This window comes from Acanthisitta chloris, unplaced genomic scaffold (genome assembly GCF_000695815.1).
Source record: "Acanthisitta chloris isolate BGI_N310 unplaced genomic scaffold, ASM69581v1 scaffold10288, whole genome shotgun sequence".
Taxonomy (NCBI): Eukaryota; Metazoa; Chordata; class Aves; order Passeriformes; family Acanthisittidae; genus Acanthisitta; species Acanthisitta chloris.
In genome coordinates, this window is record NW_008688683.1 from 1 (window position 1) to 22,260 (window position 22,260).

The 22,260-nt window shown below is 37.9% G+C and overlaps 1 protein-coding gene across 1 annotated transcript in view; it reads right to left on the reverse strand.

Annotated features, from left to right (window-relative positions):
• Window positions 1-4,022: 4,022 nt before the first annotated feature.
• Window positions 4,023-22,260, reverse strand: part of POLA1 (polymerase (DNA directed), alpha 1, catalytic subunit) — a gene marked incomplete at its 3' end in the record, with an annotated part of 71,179 nt that continues 52,941 nt past the window's right edge. Inside the window, exons 26-31 of the mRNA XM_009081130.1 lie at window positions 12,158-12,190; window positions 10,545-10,637; window positions 9,015-9,220; window positions 7,399-7,531; window positions 6,125-6,256; window positions 4,023-4,197 (exon numbers count right to left, since the gene is read on the reverse strand). Coding sequence (XP_009079378.1) covers window positions 4,023-4,197; window positions 6,125-6,256; window positions 7,399-7,531; window positions 9,015-9,220; window positions 10,545-10,637; window positions 12,158-12,190 — 772 coding nt within the window. The remainder of the gene's footprint in view (window positions 4,198-6,124; window positions 6,257-7,398; window positions 7,532-9,014; window positions 9,221-10,544; window positions 10,638-12,157; window positions 12,191-22,260) is intronic.

Sequence of the window (22,260 nt, forward strand, 5' to 3'; positions counted from 1 at the left end):
AGGCGAGCGGCCAGCACTGCAGCCGCGGGACTGCGCGGCCAGAGCGCCCCGCGACCCAGCGAGGCTCAGCTCGCCGAGCAGGACTAGAGCATCTCCCCAACGCCCAGCTAGAACACAAAGTTCGCAAGCTTCGGGGCTTATTATCCTAGTGCCGTGAAGTTTTGTCATGAGTTTCTGTATAAATTGTACAAATGTAAGTTTTGTATAAATTGTTATTTCCATCGCGGTCCTCTCGCTTCGCTCCATAATGTGTAAAAAAAGCCAGAACTTAATGTAATTCTTGCATGACACAAGGAGAGCATGACCGACCTGGTTTGTGTCAGGAGAGTCAGTCTGAGTAGCTGCCAAACACTGTATATACTATATTAACACTACAACACGCAAAGGCTATATTGACACTATAACACACAAAGGCTACATTAACACTATAACATATGACACTATAACACGCAAAGGCTACATTAACACTATAACATATAAAACAAACACTATACTAAAAGCTCTCTCGTAAGAAGAAGAAAAAAACCCCCAGACAGTATCTTTAAGGTGGTGGTGAGTTTCCTTAACAAGGTACAGGTAATGTGTAGACACTGCATGGAAGGAGGAACTGGTAGTGGAAGTAGTCTTAGGAACAACCTTCATCAGAACTCAGTAAGGACTCCCTGAAGTCCAACAGCCTTCCTAAGAAATGCCCAAAGGCCATGCAACCTGCAGAGCACCAATGTGCACACCCACCTGTAAGACAGCAGCACACATCTCCTTCAGAACATCAAGACACCATCTAGGACAGTAATCATCAACCTGCATCACTTGCAGCAAATGATATTATGCAGGAACAGCTACAAAAATTCCATGGTTAAATGACACTGCCTCCATAATGTTTAGATACTTTTGACAACACAGAAGTAAGATGTGACTTTTCTTTGAGACAAAGAGCAGTATTTATGTCTTAACAAAAAAAACCCTCTTATTTATTGACTGATATAACTGATCAGACTGCACACTTTACTTCGTTTCAGAAACCCTGACAATCCTCATCTTGTCACTGCTTTTCCTCAAGAACTGCAAGACAAAGAGAGTGAATGCAGGAGTATGCCCATGAGGTTCTCATTTTTAGGAACAATGAATTTCCATCTCTCAAAGGCTAAGCAGACCTCCTACGATGTCCAAAAACAAAAGGCAATTTTCAGCTTGATTCCATAGTGAATAAATATATTTAAGAGGTTCTCTGAGATTTTTAGATGGCATTATTTGCTCCCATTCTTCAATGTCTAAGATAGTTTAAAATAACTTGCTTTGAGCACAGACAGAACAAAGAACTCCTCATCACTTTGATATCAGCCAAGCTTGCCTAAGCAGAGCTCAGTTTTATCTACTTGGACTAACACAGTGACATGTCAATGAAACATTCACCTTATAAGGAGGTTCTGTTAAATATGCATCTGAGATCTTTCTCCCACAACCACTCTCCCCATACAGACACATACTCTATGTAAACAGAACAAATCTGATCAGGCAGACACACACAAGTTTTGATCCACAGATAGGGTGCTCAGACATCCTCCAGAACACCATCTTTCTCCTTCAGAACATAAAAACATGTCCTTTTCTAACAACATAGGCAAAACAACAGGAATTTGGATGTGTAACATGATGAAAACACTAGGCACAAAATCCCAACTTAGCATCACGAAACAGTAAATGGTTTTCATATTTGCTTGTCTGGCAACCTGGACTCAAGTACCTTGTACCCTTTAGCACCTTGCAAAGGATTTTCAATTTCTTTGAAACAAACCCACTTGACTATGCCTCCAGCCCTGTTAAAGAAAACAGCTGTAAGATAATTTCAGCTTGGAATGACTTATGTACAACTGATTAAGTGTTGCATATAAAAACCGACGTAGGGCAGAAGTCTTGAAAAAGACCTGACTTTACCCCCAAGCTCAATTTAAGCATTCCCAAGAAAACAAAGCCAGAGAAGGTAATAACATTTTTACTGTGCAGCAAGGTCAAACTGAACACACTTCTAAGACTGCAATAGATACATACAGGTTTTCAAACTGACAATTGTGGACTATTAATAAACACCCAGCTGCATGATGCTATTATAGACCATAAAAGAAATTTTCATCTGGAATGTACTATAGAGCAAAAAGCAGCACAGGCATTTGCAAACAGTAGGTGCTATCAAGTGGCACACAGTTCTTAAGATGTGAGTAGTTAATCTGGGTGTCTGAAGGGAGCCAGTCTCTTCTGAAAATTCAACCTGTTGTGAGTAAGGAACAACTCTGAAATTGAGCTTAACTCTACAAGACTAACTTTCTTTGCCAAATAAAACAAACTAGCTTCAGAAATCTTTTCTGTCTTTTACCTAAATGAGGTATGAGTTTACTGCCTATTTTAAACCACTTCAACCTCACCAAGAGTGCTTGACCTTTTCAGTCAGGCATACCACAGAGTTGACTCTGACATCAAGGGAGAGCCGTATACCAAGGCCCTGCCACATAATAAACGGGATGATTTGTGTGGTCAGCCTGCATGTGTGAGCAGGGCTGACACCTCCTCAAAGTACCAAGAGCTGTTGAGGACACACATCAAATGACTCCAAGAAATACCTTTGAGACTCCCAGAAAAAGCAAAATTTGTCCTTTTATTTTTTTTCCTCCCACAGACGATTTGAAAACAGAGACAGAAAATGCTGCATGTTACACAGATTGTCTTGGGAGATTAAGACCTTTCATGGCTATCATCACCCTTCCTGAGAAGCAACAAGGCATGAACTTACTTGCACACTTAAGTGGAATCTGCACTGTTAGTAAGGGAGCTACAGAGATGCAGTGACTCAGGTGAATGGTTCTGAAGGCAACATGTGATCAGGTGGTTTTAAGTGACCAAATCCTGGATCCTGACCATTACCTAAATGCAGAATGCTGAGGACTAACTCTTCCTTTGAGTGTTCCAATATTCTGAACAAAATTTGTGCAGGAACTGAACACAGGCATAGCATAGACAGATTATTAAACTGACACACTGCAACTCTCCAAGGAGCTTTTTCTGGATGAAGACAGTCTGGTCAAGAATTCAGGAGCCAGCAAAATTAACAACATTTCCCATGTCCTTGAGTAACAGTTTTCAAAATAATGAAGCAGATGTGGGATCACAAAATTTCTGTTTACCAAGGAGATCAATCATGTCTGTTGGTGAATCACTTTTAGGAAGGAATCAACACCAAAAAGGATTACACACACAGAACATTGTACTTTCATGCAAAGAGACTCAATAGCACTGTTAACAAATTTTCAGTCTTTCAATATTTCTAGGTAAGAAGCCTATGGAATAGAGAAGAGGCAATCAAAGCTGGACAGAAAAATCTCTAATTATTAGACATCCTTTTAAAAGGAAAAACAACTCTAACCAGAGCAATTCTCTGCTGCTCATTTGAATAAAAACTAGTGATTCTGTGGGTCACTAAGACTAGTTTTTTTACAAAAACCTTTTTCTGGGACCATTTAATTTATTCATACGGAGGAGTTAAGATGATTACTAAAGTTTCATGTTTCTATTATCTACTAGGCCAGTTCTAGCAAACTTACACTCCACACTCCACTAAAAATTTGTATTCTTTCACTGTAACTATGATTGCTTTTTCCATGGGAAGATGCCAGAGATGCTAGTCTTTCTCTCTGGAAAAATGTTCTGGATGCACACTCCAGAACTCCTTTAGTAACTTAAGAAAATCTCAAAGACACACAGCAATACTGTCATTTAAGAACAGCAAATTTTTGCAACAAGGATTGTAAGACTAAGTTCATGTTAATGAACATCTTCTGAAAAACAGTGTTCTGCACAAGTCATAGAAATACACTTACAGTCCACACTGCTTTCTACAGACTGTGTAACATAAGCTATTGGTCAGTGCAAAAACACTGATCTGGGGAAGCATTTCTGTGAAGAAACATGCAATAAAACTTCTCACTTTGGATAATGTAATTCTTTAAATAAACCGAATTTAGAATACTTACCTAACCAAGTTGCAATAAGAACAGAATCAATTCCTTCTATGGGCTCACATATTCTAGCAACTACTGGATGTATTTGCTGTGACAGGTAGTACTGGATATCAATAGTAAGATTCTCTTGCTTTTGTAACTGCTCTGGAGCATACGCTCGCTGGCTGGCACTGAGACCTGATCCATCCTGAGACAGGAGACACATATGAAACAGAGTGTGAAGAAAAGTCTATACAAAGGTTTATGCTTCAAATATTATGCATTATTTTAATGCAAAATTGTTACACAATCGCTCTCTTTTGGTTGATTTATTATGCATCCAATACAAATCCAGCAGTAGTAAAAAAAACCAACTGCATTGCTGATGCTGGCATCAACTAGCAAGTTCAAGAATGCAAATCCAGCTTGTATTATTGCAGCCTACACGTGCAAATCAGCACGAGTAGACAGAGTAAACAGTCCCATCTGTCAATTCTGAAATGCACAATGAAAACACATTGTAACCATCAGCCCAGTTAAAAATACACGGAGGACATGCATTTTGGATTCACTCTGTACTAAACCAGCATTATCATTTTGCACAACAAGCAAATTCTAAGTCCTGGATAGCCAAACTATATCTGTTTTGCTAGGAAATTTATATTCTTTGATCCTATAAAGAAACAAATAGAATGAATGGTCAGAGAATGGACCATCCTTCATGGGCATGACAATACATAACAGAGGTAACAGTACTGATTTGAAACAACAAATTCTAAAACATTTAGAAATACTCAGAGAAACACATGATGACATCTCAAGCCAAGGCAGAAACACCACTCAGAGGTTAAAGTATACACTACTTTCTTCTCCAACTTGAAAGAGGATGAAAAGGAGAAAATAATTCAATTTGGGAAAGCAATAATTAAATTGCAAACAGTATTCATGGAGGAATTGAGTATCAACTCTAAAAGGACAGTACTCTTCTGGAAAATGTAAACCATTTATTTTGGAGAATTTTATTCCCAGTCCACAACTGCACTAGGAAATTTTAATTTTAATGTGTGTCAAAAATTTTAGAGCAGACTTTAAAGCAGTATTTGAGCAAGCATTCAGTAACAGAAGTTAACCTTGATGGGGGCAGGCTGGTGTGGCAGGGGGAAGTACCACAACTTTTTTTTTTTGGCTAAGTTCAGTCTTTTTTTTTTTTTTTCTTTTTTACAGCAAAATAAAAACTAATGCATTAACATATGACACCCTTTTTTCCGGTTAAGACAAGCTACTGGTTTCAATAGGGTCAGCAGCCATGGACTGAAAACCCATCACTAATAAAGACAGACTGCAAGCCATTGGTCCCTCCTCCTCCTTTCAGACAACTTAGTATTCAGAACAAAATTAATTTAGGACTATTCAGCTCATCCAGCTGCTTTGCAAAAATAATTACAATGCAATTCCTTCAGCTCCCTTCTTTCAACAAGTATATTCTTCTCTGGTATTGTGCCACTGCTCAGCCGTACCCGTGGCCCAGCTCTCATAAGTCTCTGCAGCTTTGGCATGACAGGCTAAGAACTCTCCATGAATTCAAATACAGAATATTTCAGTTTTTAAATAATGAAGGAGCTGAAACAGTGGTCCACTATACAAACCCCATTGCCAAGTTCACCAACTTGGCATAAGAGATCCCTTGGTCCACCTAGTTGAACCTACACTTTTTTTAATTAGCAAAACTAAAGTGGAGTTTATATTGTTGTTTGATAAGCATGCAGAGGATAAACACTGGAAACCAGAAAGTTCCTCAAACTCCCCAGTCTATACATCAGAGGTACTGCCAGATCCACTGACAATGAACTGAAGACTCAGGTTTAAACTGGAACTAGAATAACACTACTTAACTAGTTCCAAACAGGTAATTCAGGGAAATTTTATCTGCTGCTATACGGAAACAGTTGGATGAGCTGAGCTGATCAGTGGCTCTATGAAACTAAATTTAGTACAGAAAATTGACTGTTTTCAACTGTAACGCAACCTCACCACAAAGAAATGCCAAGATATATTTTTCCAGGAGCTGAGTTGGTTTTCTTTGCCGTATCTCAAAACAATACATAGTGTTTAGCTGCAAAGACAGGCATTTTTACCTGACAAATGATATATGACACTGTGTCTCCTGCCTTCACCTTTCGGCCTCCTTGAGAGTTTATCCACATGGCAACATGCACATGTGGCAAGCTTTTTTTGTCAGGATAATCCTGTGGATCTTTTGTCAATGCCTAAAGATCAAAGGAGAAAACAGAAACATAACTATGAGAAAAAAATTTCACTTCAGTGATGGACAACTGAGAATTCTGAAAGACAAGATTACATAGCAGCTAACTTCATCCATTTACAATTCACAAATACATCTGCAACACAAAAAAATTAACATGAAAAAACTCTTATAATGGTACTTTCCTGACATTAAGGTCTAGGTATCAGCCCTTCAAACTTAAAAAATGTCATTATTAATAAAATAAAAGGATCTTTTTACAATAATTGTCTGAAAAATGCATTAGAGTTCAAAATAATTACAATCATAATGCACTTGTTTTAAAACAAACTTGTCTTGAAGACAAAGATATTACACAAAAACCAAAAACAGAGCCAGAGATTACTCTCTTACTGCTGCACCAGTTAGGGACACAAAGTAAATCTGAATACCAAGTAGCTCAGTGTATTTAACAAGCTCTGCAGCAAGAGGATACAACTTAATTTAAATATTTCCATGCATCTCACACTACTGAGATTCCACAAAGAGTTTTTCCTCTGAAGAAAATAAAATGCTATGTTTAAATATTTACTGCTTTTGAATTTAAAAATACAGGTTTTATCACTGAGGATTCATCAAAAGAAAGCAAAAAGGCAATGCTGCTGCTAAAACTCCTGTAGAAAAGCAGAGTATTTTACTTCTTTTTGCAGGGAAGTCTTGAATGAGATCTCAAAATTACTATTAGCCTTCTTCAACAGAGCTTTCTAGGGAAATAAGCTAACAATAGTACGCTTTTATGATGGTTTTCTAGAAAAGAGAATATTTTATTCTTTCCCCCTGCATTCTTCAGTTTATGTATTTTAAAGCTGAAATACAAAATAACAATTTAGGAGAAAACTTCTCCTGAAAGCATGAGCTGTCGTGTCATTCTCAAAGTACAGAGTGAGTGTGGATGACAGTAGGATGGGATATGGCACAAAGTTGTTTTTCTTGGGCCTCCAGCCCCAGTAGGTATTTTTTCCTCATACTGTAGGATCTTTGCAGTGTGTCCTATGCCATTCAGTACCTAATAAACCTCCGACTATTTCACAGTATCATAAAGATGAAAAATATTTTTATCAGCAGTAAACTTTTTCTGAGATAGAAGAGAGTGGTGAGATAATTTACCTTGTATATTTCAAACTGATTTACTGGGATCTGACCATTGGTCACATTTTCTCCAATTTCTATAAGTCGCTTTTGAATGTTTTCCACGATTATGTCTCGGGGCTGATCAGAAAGAATCTGACCAATTACATAGCTGTAAAAACAGTCCAGAAATTAAGAAAAGCTTAAGACATGCCAACTGAAACCATTACAATAATCACAATTCTCTCTTCCCTGGGTTACCTCTAGAAATTAAAGAGCCTGAAGATGAAGTCTGATGCAAAATTTATAAAAATTTGCCAAGATACTTAATGTTGTGTTTTATTTATTTACTTATTTTACTAAAAGCAAATTATTGCAAATAGTTCTAATGTTAAACAGTGATTTGGAATTGATGAGTGCAACTGGTAGCTATTTTCTGCTCCCATATCATGTTGCCATTTATAATTCCATAGCAGGTATCTTAAAATGGGGGAGACAAGAACATATCGAGTAAGTGAAGCCTTGCCTATTTCTGCAAAATGTGGTTGGAAGATCTGCCAGCTGCAGAAGAGTTAGTCACTAAAGAACACTCTCAAACATTTGTATAGCTTTAATTACTAATACATTCCTAACTTGGAAAAATTTGCTTCTATTATGATGCATCTTTTCTTAGAAAATGCAAGTCTTAAGAACAGTAAGCAAGTGTGTGGTGTATTTTTACAGATGTAAAAAAGTATTCATTTTTGGATACATTTGGACCACGAGTTATTTAAGTTAAGTTTTCAAGAGGCACTATACAACATGAGTCAGCACCCAGATGACCACCCCTCCACACACTCCAGTTTTCTTTCTGCAGTGCTAAATGTCTTGTTTCTATTGAATTTAAACAGGAAAATGCCCTGTGCAATGACAATTAATAAATAATCAATTCAGTAGCTATTATAAAGGAGTATCAGAAGAATGTAATTTGAAACATGGAAGAATCATAGACTCAACCAGGTTGGAAGAGACCTCAAAGACTATTGAGTCCAACCCTACCGTGGTTACTAGACCATGGCACTAAGTGCCACATCCAGTCTCATCTTGAAAACCTCCAGAGACAGTGAATCCACCAACTCTCTGGGCAGCACATTCCAATGCCTGAGCACTCTCTCCATAAAAAATCTGTTCCTAATGTCCAACCTAAACCTCCCCTGGCATAGCTTGAGAGAAGCAAAGGGAAAGGGATCACCTCTTCAGGCACCACCCAGTGCACTTCCAGCTTTATTAGAGGATGCTGAAGGAGCTGACCACCAGCTTCTTTAGCCATCTTGGAAATAAAGCATCTGACCTGGAACCTATGAGTCCAAATGCTGACAGCACCTACCATTTCCACAAGACATCCGCTCTGGTTTATTGAGTAGTATATACAAAATTGTGACAACTCAAAAGCACATCTTCCACAGAAGATGCAAAACCAGATAGTGACATTAGACATTCGGACTTGCACAAGTACAATCTGTTACCAATACCAAAGCAAAATGTTTACCATCTCCTACAAAAATCAGTTAGAAGTTCCAACACTCAGTTACCAATCTGAGCTCTTCAGGAAATCGCTATATGGGATCAAATGTTTATGAAGCATGTGCTGTTTAAAACAGAGAAAACAAACTCACTTTCCAGTCTCTTTTGCAAGATCACACCAGTCTCTTCGGACTATATCCAATCCTTTCAGTTCTTGTTTAGTTACGTATTTCCCATCTCCTGTTGGTTCCACAACCAGAGCAGCGTATTTCTTCTTCTTTAATAGCAGCAAGGACTTAAAAATTCCATCAATATCAATTTCCAACAATTTGTAGAGCTTGTTCACTTCACTTTTGATCTACAAAAGCACCAACATTAAAACCAAATGCAACAGCTTAATAACTATGGACAAATTTAACTTCCATCCAGAAGAGCATTAACTCAAGTTTTAAAACAAGTACCACACACACTGTTTGCATACACATTGTAAAGACTGGTCAGATATTATTAATCATTAAATTAAGTACAGTACTAACTATGAGCTACTAATAAAATGTGAAGGTTCACCCATTGGCTTCTTCAGGATTTACAGCTTGGTACAACTAACTCCTTAACAAAGTTAAGCCTGGCAGAGAAGCATGGGACTGAATGTGACCCTGAAGATAACTGACTCCAGCCTGTTCTACCATGACAGCTCCTCCATCTAGCCACTCACATAAGGGATTTCACAGTAGGGACCCCTACTTCCCAGGAAAAGATAGGAGATGGCTTCAAAAGGCACTCAATATGTTGTCTTAAGATAGCACCAAGTATCAAGTGGCTCCACATCTCCAACCTCCATTCTAAGGGGACAGAAGTGCAACAGCTCAAAGCAGAATGTACCTTCAACCACAAACTCTGGTTCCAGTACACATTCTCCTGAATGCATCTACTGCTCAATGTACCAACTAGCATGAAGGCAGAAGTATTCTAAAAAAACCAGAATCACTCTTGCCTTAAAATGACATAACTTTTGTTTAATACTATACCAAATAAAACACCTATGTTTTCTTTGGGGCCATTTTTAGACTTTCAATAGCTCTCAATTCATCACAATTTCTTCCATCTTTCAGAAACAACTTCACTTACATCTTTTCTTTTAAAAAAATCTGAAACATTTCTCACTTGTCTTCCACAATTTCAGAGAGGCAAATACTCAAATAGATCTCTTCTGTATCTAGCATACCTTGGAAATGAGTATTTGAATTTATCACTGGAAATCTAATGGTACACAGAGTATAATTCAAATGATATTCCTAAACAAAATTAAACTGACAGACAACCCTCAGGTGAAAAAACCCAATTGTGTTCACATTGGAATTAATGTGGAAGAGGAATTGTATCTTAAATTTTGGTTTAGCAAATATTGAGATAGTCTCCTGGTAAATTAGGATTGGTAAAAAAAGCTTGATATGCAATGAAATATCTCATTTAATGAGACAAATTTTAAAAATGCACAGAGTGGCCACAGCTAAAAAAGAGCACTCTCAGATTTTATTGCTTCATAGGTTCCATACATCATCAAGTTCTCCTTCGTGGCCTATTCTCTGCTTATGTCATGAAGTCCTCTCTTAATACCATCTGCTCCACTCAGTGTAGCAACACAGACATGTAGCAAAGCTTTAAAAAGAAAAATTCCTTACCTTATTCCCTAGCTTGAAGACCTCATCCAAATTGGTGCTATTAGTGTTTATCATAATGGAATCTGTGTCTCCATAAATCACTTCAAGGTTCATCTAAATGAAACAAATTGCTTTGAAAAACAAAACATAACCATTCCATCTTTCTCAAGTCCCACATCATTTTCAGGATTCACAAATATCATTATCTGTACACTATCCCTCAAATATTAAAAAGCAGTGAAATGTAAAATACGGGTTTACTGATAAGCCTGTACATTTCATCAAGACATATCTGAATTGAAAGAGAATAAAAATCTTAAATCACTGATATGTTTAAAAAAAAGAACTGTTCAGTTGAGTGTATAAGTAGTTAAAATTTTATTAAATGAATACTAGAAAGATAAGTCAGTGAACAAGTCTGATCTTGAGAAACAGCAGGAACTCTAATCAGAAATGACTTCGGACTGCTTAGACACAAGATCACTTCCACTCAAAGACTGCTGGACAAATTCAGACAAGGAATTTAGCCAATGCGCTTGGAAGATAACACCATGGTCAGGTATCCTATCCCACCTGTACCCATCCCAACACTATCAGGGAAAAAAAACCTAAACAAACAAAAAACGACTACTTAGATACTCTATTTCAAATAGATCTAGTGAAAGTATTGGCCAGTGGATAACAGTAACTGAGAATACCACAGCACTGGCCAGACTGGGCTGCTCTTCTTAGCCTTTCTCAGGTTATGCATGTGGCTTCCCACTCCCACGTTTTTACTTTTGCTGTAATCTAATTCTGTGTTACTCCTCCCCTGGGCAGCAGACCTTTCAGGGAACAGGGCACTCCTTTTGGATAATACCAAATTTTGTGTTCCCAGGCTGAACTCCTGAACGCTTGGAGATGAACACAAACACCTATTCAACATCTCCTTTCTGACTGACACTCTGCCCTTCGTGTTGCCTTCTCATTCTGACCCTTGCGGCAATTCAAATGCTCTACTTGGAAACGACTGTGCTTAAACACCAGCAAGACTTCCATAATACCCCAGGATAATGGAGCAAACTCTATAGACAAACTGAGGCATATAAAAAAGCCTGAGGTGCACATGAAAGGCATAGCAAATAAAAAGTGAAAAGAAAAATTGTCAACACCAGTAAATGTCACCAAGAAAAATGGGCAGATGCATCTAATTACATAATGTCAACTTGAAAAAAATGAAAACCTGATGCCTTCAGTGGTAGAAAATCTATGCAGCTCTAAAAACTGCAGCATGTCTATGCCCATGTTCAACTCCATGTAGTCAGAAAACCACCCTGTGTCAGAGTTTAAAGTATGCCAGAAAACAAACCATAATAAACCACTAAAACACATGGTGTAACAGGTCTATGAGTAAACTCTAATTAGCACTGTTGCTAATTTGCTGGAAACAGCCACACATAGGCTTCAAGCAGGGGCCAGATCATATCTGTGGTAGGAAAAGAAAAAAGCTATAATCCATTAGGAAGGATTACATTTGTAAACCAGGCATCCTAAGAAGTGATTTCAGGTCTGTTTGGGTTACAGTTCTCCTAGAATAAAAAAATTTCACCAGGTGTGCTCTTTAAGGGTTGTTTAATGAAAATGCCCAGCATTACCTTCTGCACCATCTCCTTGGTATGCATCAAGATCTGAAATAAAAAAAAATAATCAAAGATTAGCGTATGATATAATTACAGGCTAACACATGCAAACATATCCATTAGGTTTCTAACTCCAAATGCTCTCACCTTTCAAAACAAAGCAAACCACCTCTCTCCTGGCAACACACAGTCACTTCAATACTCCTATTACATGAGTAAATTCTCGTTTGACCTTGTATTAATGCTATTATTAACTCCCCTAAAACAAGATTAAAACAAATCTCAAAATTGCATGTGCATACACACATTCTGCCTTAGGAAAAAAAGAACACAATCAAATGCTCAAATAAAATGTAATCAGGGAGTGCCAGAACTAAGTCTCTTTCAATAATTTAGGTCAGTGATCGCCTACATATCCATCATCTTATCTCTTGATGTCAGTGAATTTTTTCCCCAAAACGTCCTGTCTTATTCAGTACCGCCTGGATGGTGCTCACTTAACAAGACTTAGTCAAAAGGTTCATTACCCTTGCAATGATCTCATAATGGGCCACCAAAAAGCAAACTCCTTAAGGAAACCAGAACTGGGACAAGGAGCTGGGATAAAGATAGGATACAGATGTTGAAGCAGTGGGCAAATCTGTGCATAACTAGGCTTGTTCCTTAGCCAAGAGTGCATCCCGAGTCCCCCAACTGCTCTGAACAGCAACTCTCTGAACCTTAGAAATAGCTCAGAGACCTCGTATGAGCAGGCTATTGCTTTCATCTCTAGTTCTGGTCAGCACAGTGGAAGAACACATATGAAGTCATTGGTACAGCTGTAGCACAGAAGAGAGGAAGTCATACTAGCTACTGAGCAGTAGAAATTAGCAGGGATGAGGAAAGAAAAAAGGACAAACAGCGAAGAGCAGGCCATGCTCAGTGGGAATAAAACCATCTACAGGGAAATCTCAGTACTTTCATAAGGCCAAGGAGTTTAAAAGGAAGCCAAGAGTCTTGGCTATCATGATACTGACTACAGCTATGGCAGTAAGCAACTCTGAAACAAAGGTGAAACATCCACTGCCACCTAACAGTCCAAAAACAGGATGACAACACTATCATTCCCCTAACCTTAAGGGTAAGCTTAGTATTTCAGAACCTTTAGACAAACACAGTGATTAATACTGAACTATGATGTTTTTTTCATTTTGATTTAAATTATGCACTGGACACTATATTCCCCCAGCATTCTTCGTTTCACAGTGCTCCTTTGCACACTTAATATTCTGCTTCAACACAGTGTTTGTTCAGACACATTTTCTAGCCACGTTCATCTTCAAAGACAGATCACTGCACCTAAGGATGGACTCATTCTCCCAAAGTACAAAGACATTAGCTCAGCAAACACAATGCACCTCTCCTTCAAGGCAGGTAAGGAAAGGTTTGGTTCCAAAGTGGGATGCCAATTTGACATGGCTGACTCACAATGAATGTCCTTATTAGGGTTATTTCCCAAGCACATACGGATACTTATGGATTTACACTCTCTGGGTCAAGTACAAAACATCCAGTTGGTTTAAAAACCATCCACTGACACTGCAAACTAGGTACTTGGACAATGAGATGCCTGAACTCTGCTGAAGTCTCAAACAGCAAAAAAGCTCAGCTCTCCTCAATCTTCTATATAGACAAAGAGGAACAGAAAAATGGTGAGTCTTAACTGCAGATTCACACTAGGCTGGAGGTGCTCAGATGCACCTGATTCCATTTTAATCAGAAGCTTACAATAGGTATTTTCATGTTCTGGTGAGTGATTCAGACAGCATGACCCCATCACCTTTCCACAGAGTTTGGAAATTACTCTGAAGACATATCACTGGTACATGACATCAAATTTCATATAAAGGAATCAAAATTCCAACATATTCACCACCCCACAACCCTTTCTTTCACTTACTAGCTAACTCCCACAGAGAAAGGTTACACCTCTCCCTTAGGACTCCAAAAGCAAACAGGAGTCCCTGAAACAAAATTTAAAAATTGGACAGAAATCAAGCATTTACACTGAAAAGAAAAGAAAGTCTATCATTTTCCCCTTGATAATCTCTGGCATTTTCTACTTCATTGTCTGAAATAATGCTATCTGTTAATAATTAGAAAGATTTTTATTTAAAAAAAAGGAATACCCCCTACTAAAAAAAATTACTTGGCTGTGCAAAAATTGTTTCTCAATTGTCCCCGAGGACAGCAGTGGGTGTAGGTAATCATAACAAGAGGGTCACAGACAAGTTAGCTTCATCAAGTGACTGACATATGCTAGTGCTACCCATTCTGACAGGAGATCACTTGTAAGTGCCAACAGCTACAAAACAGAAGGTTATAAAGTATTGCTAAATTCATTAATAAGGCAGTCGGTAGTTATCTGATTTCACAGCAACACCTGCATATTTATCGTCTCATTACCAATTGGATGATGGAATTTTTTTCAAGCACATTTCAAAAATCTGCCAACTTCAAGTGTAGAAAAAAAAATAAACTTTGTAGTTAATTTTTCCCTTAACAAAGTACAGCTGTTGAGAATAATTGTTCAAGATCTTACCCTGTAATGTCAACTGCAGCAGAACAAAGAGTATTTAATTAGCAAATCTATCCAGTAATTCAACACCTATTATATAAAATGCCTTCGTGATTTTATTCAGGATAATTTGCTAAGAGGGTTATTACTGACATTCAGATGAAATTTAAAATTCCTACGCAAGTCGAGTCATAATAGCAGTAATGATCCCCCCAATCAGGAGATACTGTGTCACACAAGGTTCTTTTGCAATGCAGCAGCCCATTTCCTGACTTCTTAATTCCTGGGCTCAGCTCAGTGAGAGCCCTTCATGCCAATATTTCAGTCAGCAATACATCCTTAATGGGACTCTATTAAAATACCTAGAATAAAAATGACTGGGGTTTTTTGTTAAAAAGAATGACAGCACTGCTATCATATCAATCCTTAGCAGCTCCTCAGAAATGCACAGCTAAGGAAGGGAGGCAGGGGAGACAGAAGAAAGAAGGAAGAGAATAGGAAAAATGTTATTGGGTAGTTTCCTTTTGCAAATAATATTGTGCTGCTCATGAGAGCTGGATTGTCTCCCATTGCAGGCAAGCCAAGTAGGAAGAATTAATTGCCTGGCAACCCATCTGTACAGCCATGCCCCTTCCCCCCCAGCAAACATATACTTCTAGAAACCTGTGAACTTCTCAGCACACTGAACGTCTGTGAAATTCTATTTTAACTTTTTTTCTTGTAAAAGCAAGACTAGCAACACACATTCCCTCACCCATGAACTGCAAGTCAATATAAACTGAAAGACTGTAATTGCAGACAAGCAATCATCAAACTGCAAAACTCCCTGTCCTAATCCTACTCCAACTCACTAATTACTCTAATTAAATGAGGTTGTGATTTAAGATAGGGAATGATTAAAAATAAATAAATATACAAAGAACAGCTTTACTATTATCCATTACATCAAGTATTTTTAAAGATTCCTTATTTAAAAACCACTGAAGAGTACCTTCTGATGAGAGGATGCTGCTGTGGAAACATGCTAAGATAGCAGAGTTAAAAACCAATGAGACAGGAAACAAAACCAATGCTGATGCAAAGATTTCTCCTGAAAGCACATTTTCGGTGGATTCCTGGGGTCACAGATGTGAAGGAACAGAAGGGGAGACTTAAGAGCAGATTGAAAAGAATGAGCAGAATCATTACAAAAATATTACACCAGAACCATATACCCAAAACAAATCAGGCATCCACTTTGCACAAGGAAAAAAATGAGCAGTCTTAAGGCCTTGGCAAAAACTGTATTTTTGAAGACTACCTGCAGTTATCTAGAGTAGACCTGATAATTTCCACCTCATTTGTTTACTTGTGCAATTACATATTAGGAAAAGAATTCTGTCATCTGCTTTAGTAATTCGTATTAGCGAATTACTTCCCATGACACAGAGGAATAAACAGGCTGGAAGAACTGTGTTCCAGCAACACCACTCACTAATCTACCAAAGTATTTCTGATTCTCTGTATTTTTGCAACTTATTCATTAGATTTGCTGGGATTTTGTGCTAAGGAGCCTCTAGCATCGATAAACCACAGCCACAGGATGCTACAAAAAGATTTTATTAAGAAAGATTTTCAAAATAGGTTTCTATCACTGGACAAAAAGGAACATGTGCCCTAAGCATAAGTGGAAGAAAGATGGAAGCCTTGTTTGCCAGAAGGAAAGAAGCATCAACATACAGCCTTTGTACCAGACAATGGACTTGATTTAGAAAAGTTTGAGTGATCAGATTCAAGCAGCCAATAAATAAGTTTGTTACAAAGAGCTTTTACTGAGTATTTGCTCTACTTAGACAACACATTCCAAGTCAGGTTTCTCCAAAACGTACTCTTAGGAAACATTAACAGCCTCAGAAATACAGCCCATGCTGCCAAAAGTTTCCTCTGTTGTTTGGGTTTTTTCTTCAGAAATGCTGAAATTACCTGTCCATATACTCCACAAAGTTGACAGACTGTAATACAACTTTCACAGTGTATAAATTCTGTGTCTAAACCCAGTATTGGATGGAGCACCAAAACCAAAGGGAGAATGGTTCCAAGGCCTGAAGTACACAAAGATCCAGTGACACATGCTTACATACCAACAAAAGGTAGAATCTTTTGCCTCCCAAACAATAGAAAATGCACAAAAAAGGCAGCAACAGAACTGTGCTGAACACAACAAAAATCATGTATACCTTTGTCACATTTTGACAAGGAATGCAAAGACAACAGTACAACACTGAAGATGATGACGTGATTCAACATACAACTTGAAGACAATGTTCCCTTGGTGCCAGAAACAATTGTATCTTTAAAATTCTACAGCACCTCTATTTCAAGTGGCTGTGGTGACTTTCACTGATGAGAACAGGAAAATCAGATTTCATTTCTTACTGAGTTGCAAAATTATTGGTTATTCTGCATGATACATTACAGACTATGCTAAACTAAAGCAAATTTTGCCTGTTCTGGAAAGGATTATTTTGGTATTAGGATGAAAGAAAGAACAATGAAATATACTTCTAACAGCACTGAACAAAAAAAGCAAAAAAAAACCCCAAACCCACACAAAACCTTCTGTGTTGGAAATTATTTTCAAATCTTGGAAATGGAGAAATGGAGTGCACAACAATGAAGGTGAACGCTTGAGTGCCTAGAAGGTAACTGACCCAGTTCTGACCCCACTTCCCAGAAGTGCTCCGTGTTCGTATTGTAAGAATATGATGTCCATGTGGATAACTAGCTGTGAAAGATACCAGTATGGCATGAGCATCTCCTAACCCTCCAGAGAAACCAAGCACCAAAACCAGTTACAGCTCCTAGAGAAGCACCAGGGCTCACAGCCCACCCATAGAGTCTCTTTCTTTCTAACTCATTCAAAACCAAACACCTAAAACAAATGAAGGAAAAGGGAAATTTTTTTCCTGTTTTACTCCATGAAAAAACAAGATCCACCCCACCTAAAACCCCTTGAAGAATCTGGTACTCAAACCAACTTCAGCACATTAACTCCTGTGGGGTTTTTTTATTCAAAACCATTAAATAATTCCATGCTTGATGAACATTTTGTACTTTACTATAAGATGTACAGGTAGCTTTGCCTAATAAGACAACTGCAACAATACTGAAAGCTAAGTGTATCACAACCCACAAGGAAACCCACTTCTAATAAGCAATAATATGACAAGCATCACCTACTATTTCCTAATAAAACCAAAACATGTGTTAAGTTATTCAATATTTAAATGCATACAGACAGGTATATCCTCCTTAGAGAAAACAGCAACATTTGTTTCAGTGAAATGAACAAACATTTAGACAGGAAAGCTTTGCTTTCCTTTGTTTCCCAAGCTGAACAGGTTTAACACATTCAGCAAAAGATAATCAGTCTTAAGAAAAAATAACAAGCACAGTAAATAATTAAAATCAATTACTTATAAACCAAGTTTTCCTCTTTGGTGAGACAAGTTAGAATCCTGTCAAGGTTTAAACCAGAGCACAGAGGTTTTCCTGGAGTAGTGAAGAATAACCATACCATTCCCCCCATCAGGCTTAAGTTAAACTGTAGTTTTAAAAAGTATCTTTCCAATACATAAGCATGTCTCAATACTGGTAAATAATTAAAATCAATTACTTATAAACCAAGTTTTCCTCTTTGGTGAGACAAGTTAGAATCCTGTCAAGGTTTAAACCAGAGCACAGAGGTTTTCCTGGAGTAGTGAAGAATAACCATACCATTCCCCCCATCAGGCTTAAGTTAAACTGTAGTTTTAAAAAGTATCTTTCCAATACATAAGCATGTCTCAATACTGAAGTGACAGAAATGTAAATACTGTCCCATCTCCAAGCTAAGTTACACTCATAACCATGTAACTAGAAGTCCTAGAGAAATGAGAGTATGTCTTGGAATCCAATAGTGAAGACAGTTTTTCAGAAATATCAAGTATTTCTATAAAACTGAAAAACAAATAAAATTAATACTCCTGACTGAAATATTTTTAAGCAGTAGATAAACTCAATGCACTATTCAAAATGATGATAAAATCTTTGAGAACCAAACCTTACTCCCCTTTATTTTTTGAGTAAAAAGCAGAAGACAGCACTCACAATCCTGTAAGGCTTTCCTCCCTCATCTTCCAACTGTTAAAGAAAACTTCATTACAGAAAGGTGCGTTGTAAGAAATGTCCTTTAAGGCAACAAGGGAGTATGGAGTTGGCAGAAGTGAACATGGACTACGTTTCTAGGGTTCTCCTGGTCAGCATCTTTTAAGGAATAACCACAACTTGTATGCTCGGAGAAAAGGGAAGGCCTGGGAGAAGACAAGCAAGTGCTAAAGAGAAAAACAGATGCAAACACACTTGCTACCTGATGAGCGTTCCTAACGGAAAAATGACCTCTACTGAAAAATACAGCCTTCTTCTTGAAGAACCACAGACATTTTGCCATAGGTAACTGAACAGAACAAGGCAACCTCTGTCTAGATACAGGTGTTTTATAGAAGATGAGAGGACATGCTAGTCTCAGTAATGAATACATTCAGTGTGGATGTCACATCCATCAAAAAAACCTTTGCAAGTGGTTTGAACAGCTTTAAAACTAAACTGTTCTTTCATCATGACTAAATGGTTCTATAGCAAAGCAACATTTATTCAAATTTAGGAAAGTATTTTAGCCTCTAATCAGCCTCCAAAGAAAGTTCCCTTACCTAATCTGTAAAATGTCACACAGGATTTTCATAAAGCATATAATTTTGTTTCATTAAATTAGATATATTTAGACAACACAACAGTGGCTTGTATAAAGTTAAACAATACTTATTCCTCCTCCATGGTTGCAGCTGGTGTCAGCAGTGGGGTTTGGCTCTTATGTTCAAGGACCCCCCTTTGAGGACTAAGAATTGTTTGGACAAGGAAGGATCCTTTTGACTACATGGGGCAAAATGCCCTGTGCCTACAGGCTGCCTGGGCTGGAGAGCATGTCCATGATGGCAAGTGAAGGTTGAGACATGCTGTGAACAGGAGGGACCATGTAACCAACACTATAGGGCTGAAAGGATCCCTCTTGTAGCATATGATGTAAATAAGGGAGTGCCTACAGGACAATGTTACCGAGAAAGCTCTTTCACTTTGTCGTTTCCCTACTCTGAAGAAAAGGATCATTCTGAAAGACTCCCAAAATAATTTGTCCCAGGTCTGAGAGACAGTGAGCCTCTCTGATTAAGTAAGGAGAGGTTCCTATAAATTCAGCTTCCCAGATATGCTGGGATGTTCAGGTTTCCACCGAGCTACTCAAATGCAAAAGACGAGAGATCATGTGTACACCAATGCTCAGAGAGCTCACAACTGTACTTAAAAAAACCCAAACCATCATGGGGTAAAATCAAGTCCTTTTAGGGTATTTTACGACCGCCCAAAGTGGCAATGAAACAAAAACCCACCCCCAACCCCCCTTCCAAAACAACAACAGCAACAAAACCAAAAGAGCATCTTCTGTAAGATAAATCTTGCTGTATCAAAGAGAAGTAACAGAGTAAGTCTTATTTCATGCAGGAGCATACACATAAAATGCTGGAAACCAGAAAAAATGTTGCTACAAGCAGAGAAACCTTAAGTCTTTCACACTCTGCCACCTGTCCTAGCTACAATAGATAAGTGAAAGGAATTCAATAAAGACCATTCCAATTCCAAAGAATGACAAAACCTAACTGAAATGAGCACTCATAACACATGAGGATTTTTACCAAGCACTAAATAATACCAGTGCTCAAGTCTCAGAACCTCACAACCATGTTTGGTACTGAACAAAGCAGTGAAAAAGCAGGAACAGGGCAGGTACCATCTCCAGTATGTCCAAACATCAGCTGGTGCACTGATGTGGCTTCGACAGAGTCTCTCCAGACCAGTCCCTGTGGCAGCTCTCCACTGCCTTACTAGATGGTGCCAACAACCAAAACCAGTTTGAGTTCTACATGGGACACGTAATCTGGCCTGCTTCAGGCAGGACCTAGTGATGGCTCCAGAGATGTGAAGGATGATGAGGAACATGCATGGCTAATAGCATGAATTCTCAGTTATCTGACCAATTTGTTCCGTGTGATCTCTTTACAGTACTTGATGAAGCTGGCTTGGATACAGATGGAAAGCTCCTGAGAGTCAGTCAGACAGTCATTTTAGATTATCTCTTCAAAATGAGCTTTCTGAATTCTCTACATATGTCTGATCAAAAAACCAAAAGCAAAACCAAACAACAACAAACAAATAACTACTGAAAACAAACAATAAACCAAACCCCAAAATGGAGCTCCTTAGGACATAAAAGACTCCTAAAACAAAGCAAGCATTTACAAAACATTACAAAATTTACTGGACTACCAAATGATTATAAGATGCAGAGTTTCTAATTTTTTTTTAAAAAGCACATTTAAGGTTTTTAACTATTTTTACACTAATTACAAAAAAGTTTACTAGTTAACAATCCTAAACTGCTTGTTACATAGGGCTTGCAACTGTAAGGCAGGAATAGGAACTGTAGGATGTGTTGGGGCAACTTCACCTTCCAGATTTTCCTATAAGGAAAAAAGAGCCCATGTCAACGGAAATATTTCCTATCCACAGTCACTGACAATACCATGCATATCAATCACTTAAACAGCTAAGTATGGGCCCATCTTTGATGTCATGGAGCTCCTGCAGAAACAGAAACATGCTCCATGAGACAATTTTGGGAGCACTTCAATTCAGAAAAGCTGAGCTTCCAGCAAAGCAAATTCCTGAAAGGGATGACCATATTATCAGACTAAGATTTCAGCAGCTAATGGCTGATAGGTCAAATCACCTAAAATTGTGGTCTAGGGCATTTTTAATCCCATTTGTAGCCTGGCTCATAACTCAGGACAGTTGTACTGTTTTTAAGCACACAGTGTCACTTTTCAGGACTACGAAGTCATGCAAGGAAATTGTAATTTCAGAAGCCTCTTTTATGCATTAGTCTGTTGTTAAGCACTTCCATGTGCAGCCCACCCATTTCAGTATTTAGAATTTTGAAATTAACAGCAGTATGGCTTCATTACTAACAAAGCCAAGTTGCTAAGCTGTCATTGTACAATACCACAGGATATGGATTTGTTTGTTACTTGTAAAGAATATGGAAATGTGAAGACTAGGAAAACAGACAAATGTATTTAACCTTTCAGAATGACCCTCTAAGAATCCAATCCAAATACTGACTTTTAGCCACAGAACAGATTAAAGTAGTGTAGTTTTGCCACTCATTCAATCCACATAATTCACATAAAAAGATACTGCTCAACAGGAATACATTTCTATTCTAATGATGGAAAAACCTTAATTACAAATGCAACTAAAGCACGCTACCTCCATAAATCCATTACTACAAGAGAGACATGCTGATTATTTTTTAAATCTTTAATTTGTCATTTAGACCTACTGTTATCTCATTTGTAAAGAATTCAAAATACATTTGCACAAAACTAGATTTCTAAAACATTAGCAATGTTTATAAATGTCTCACTTATTTCCC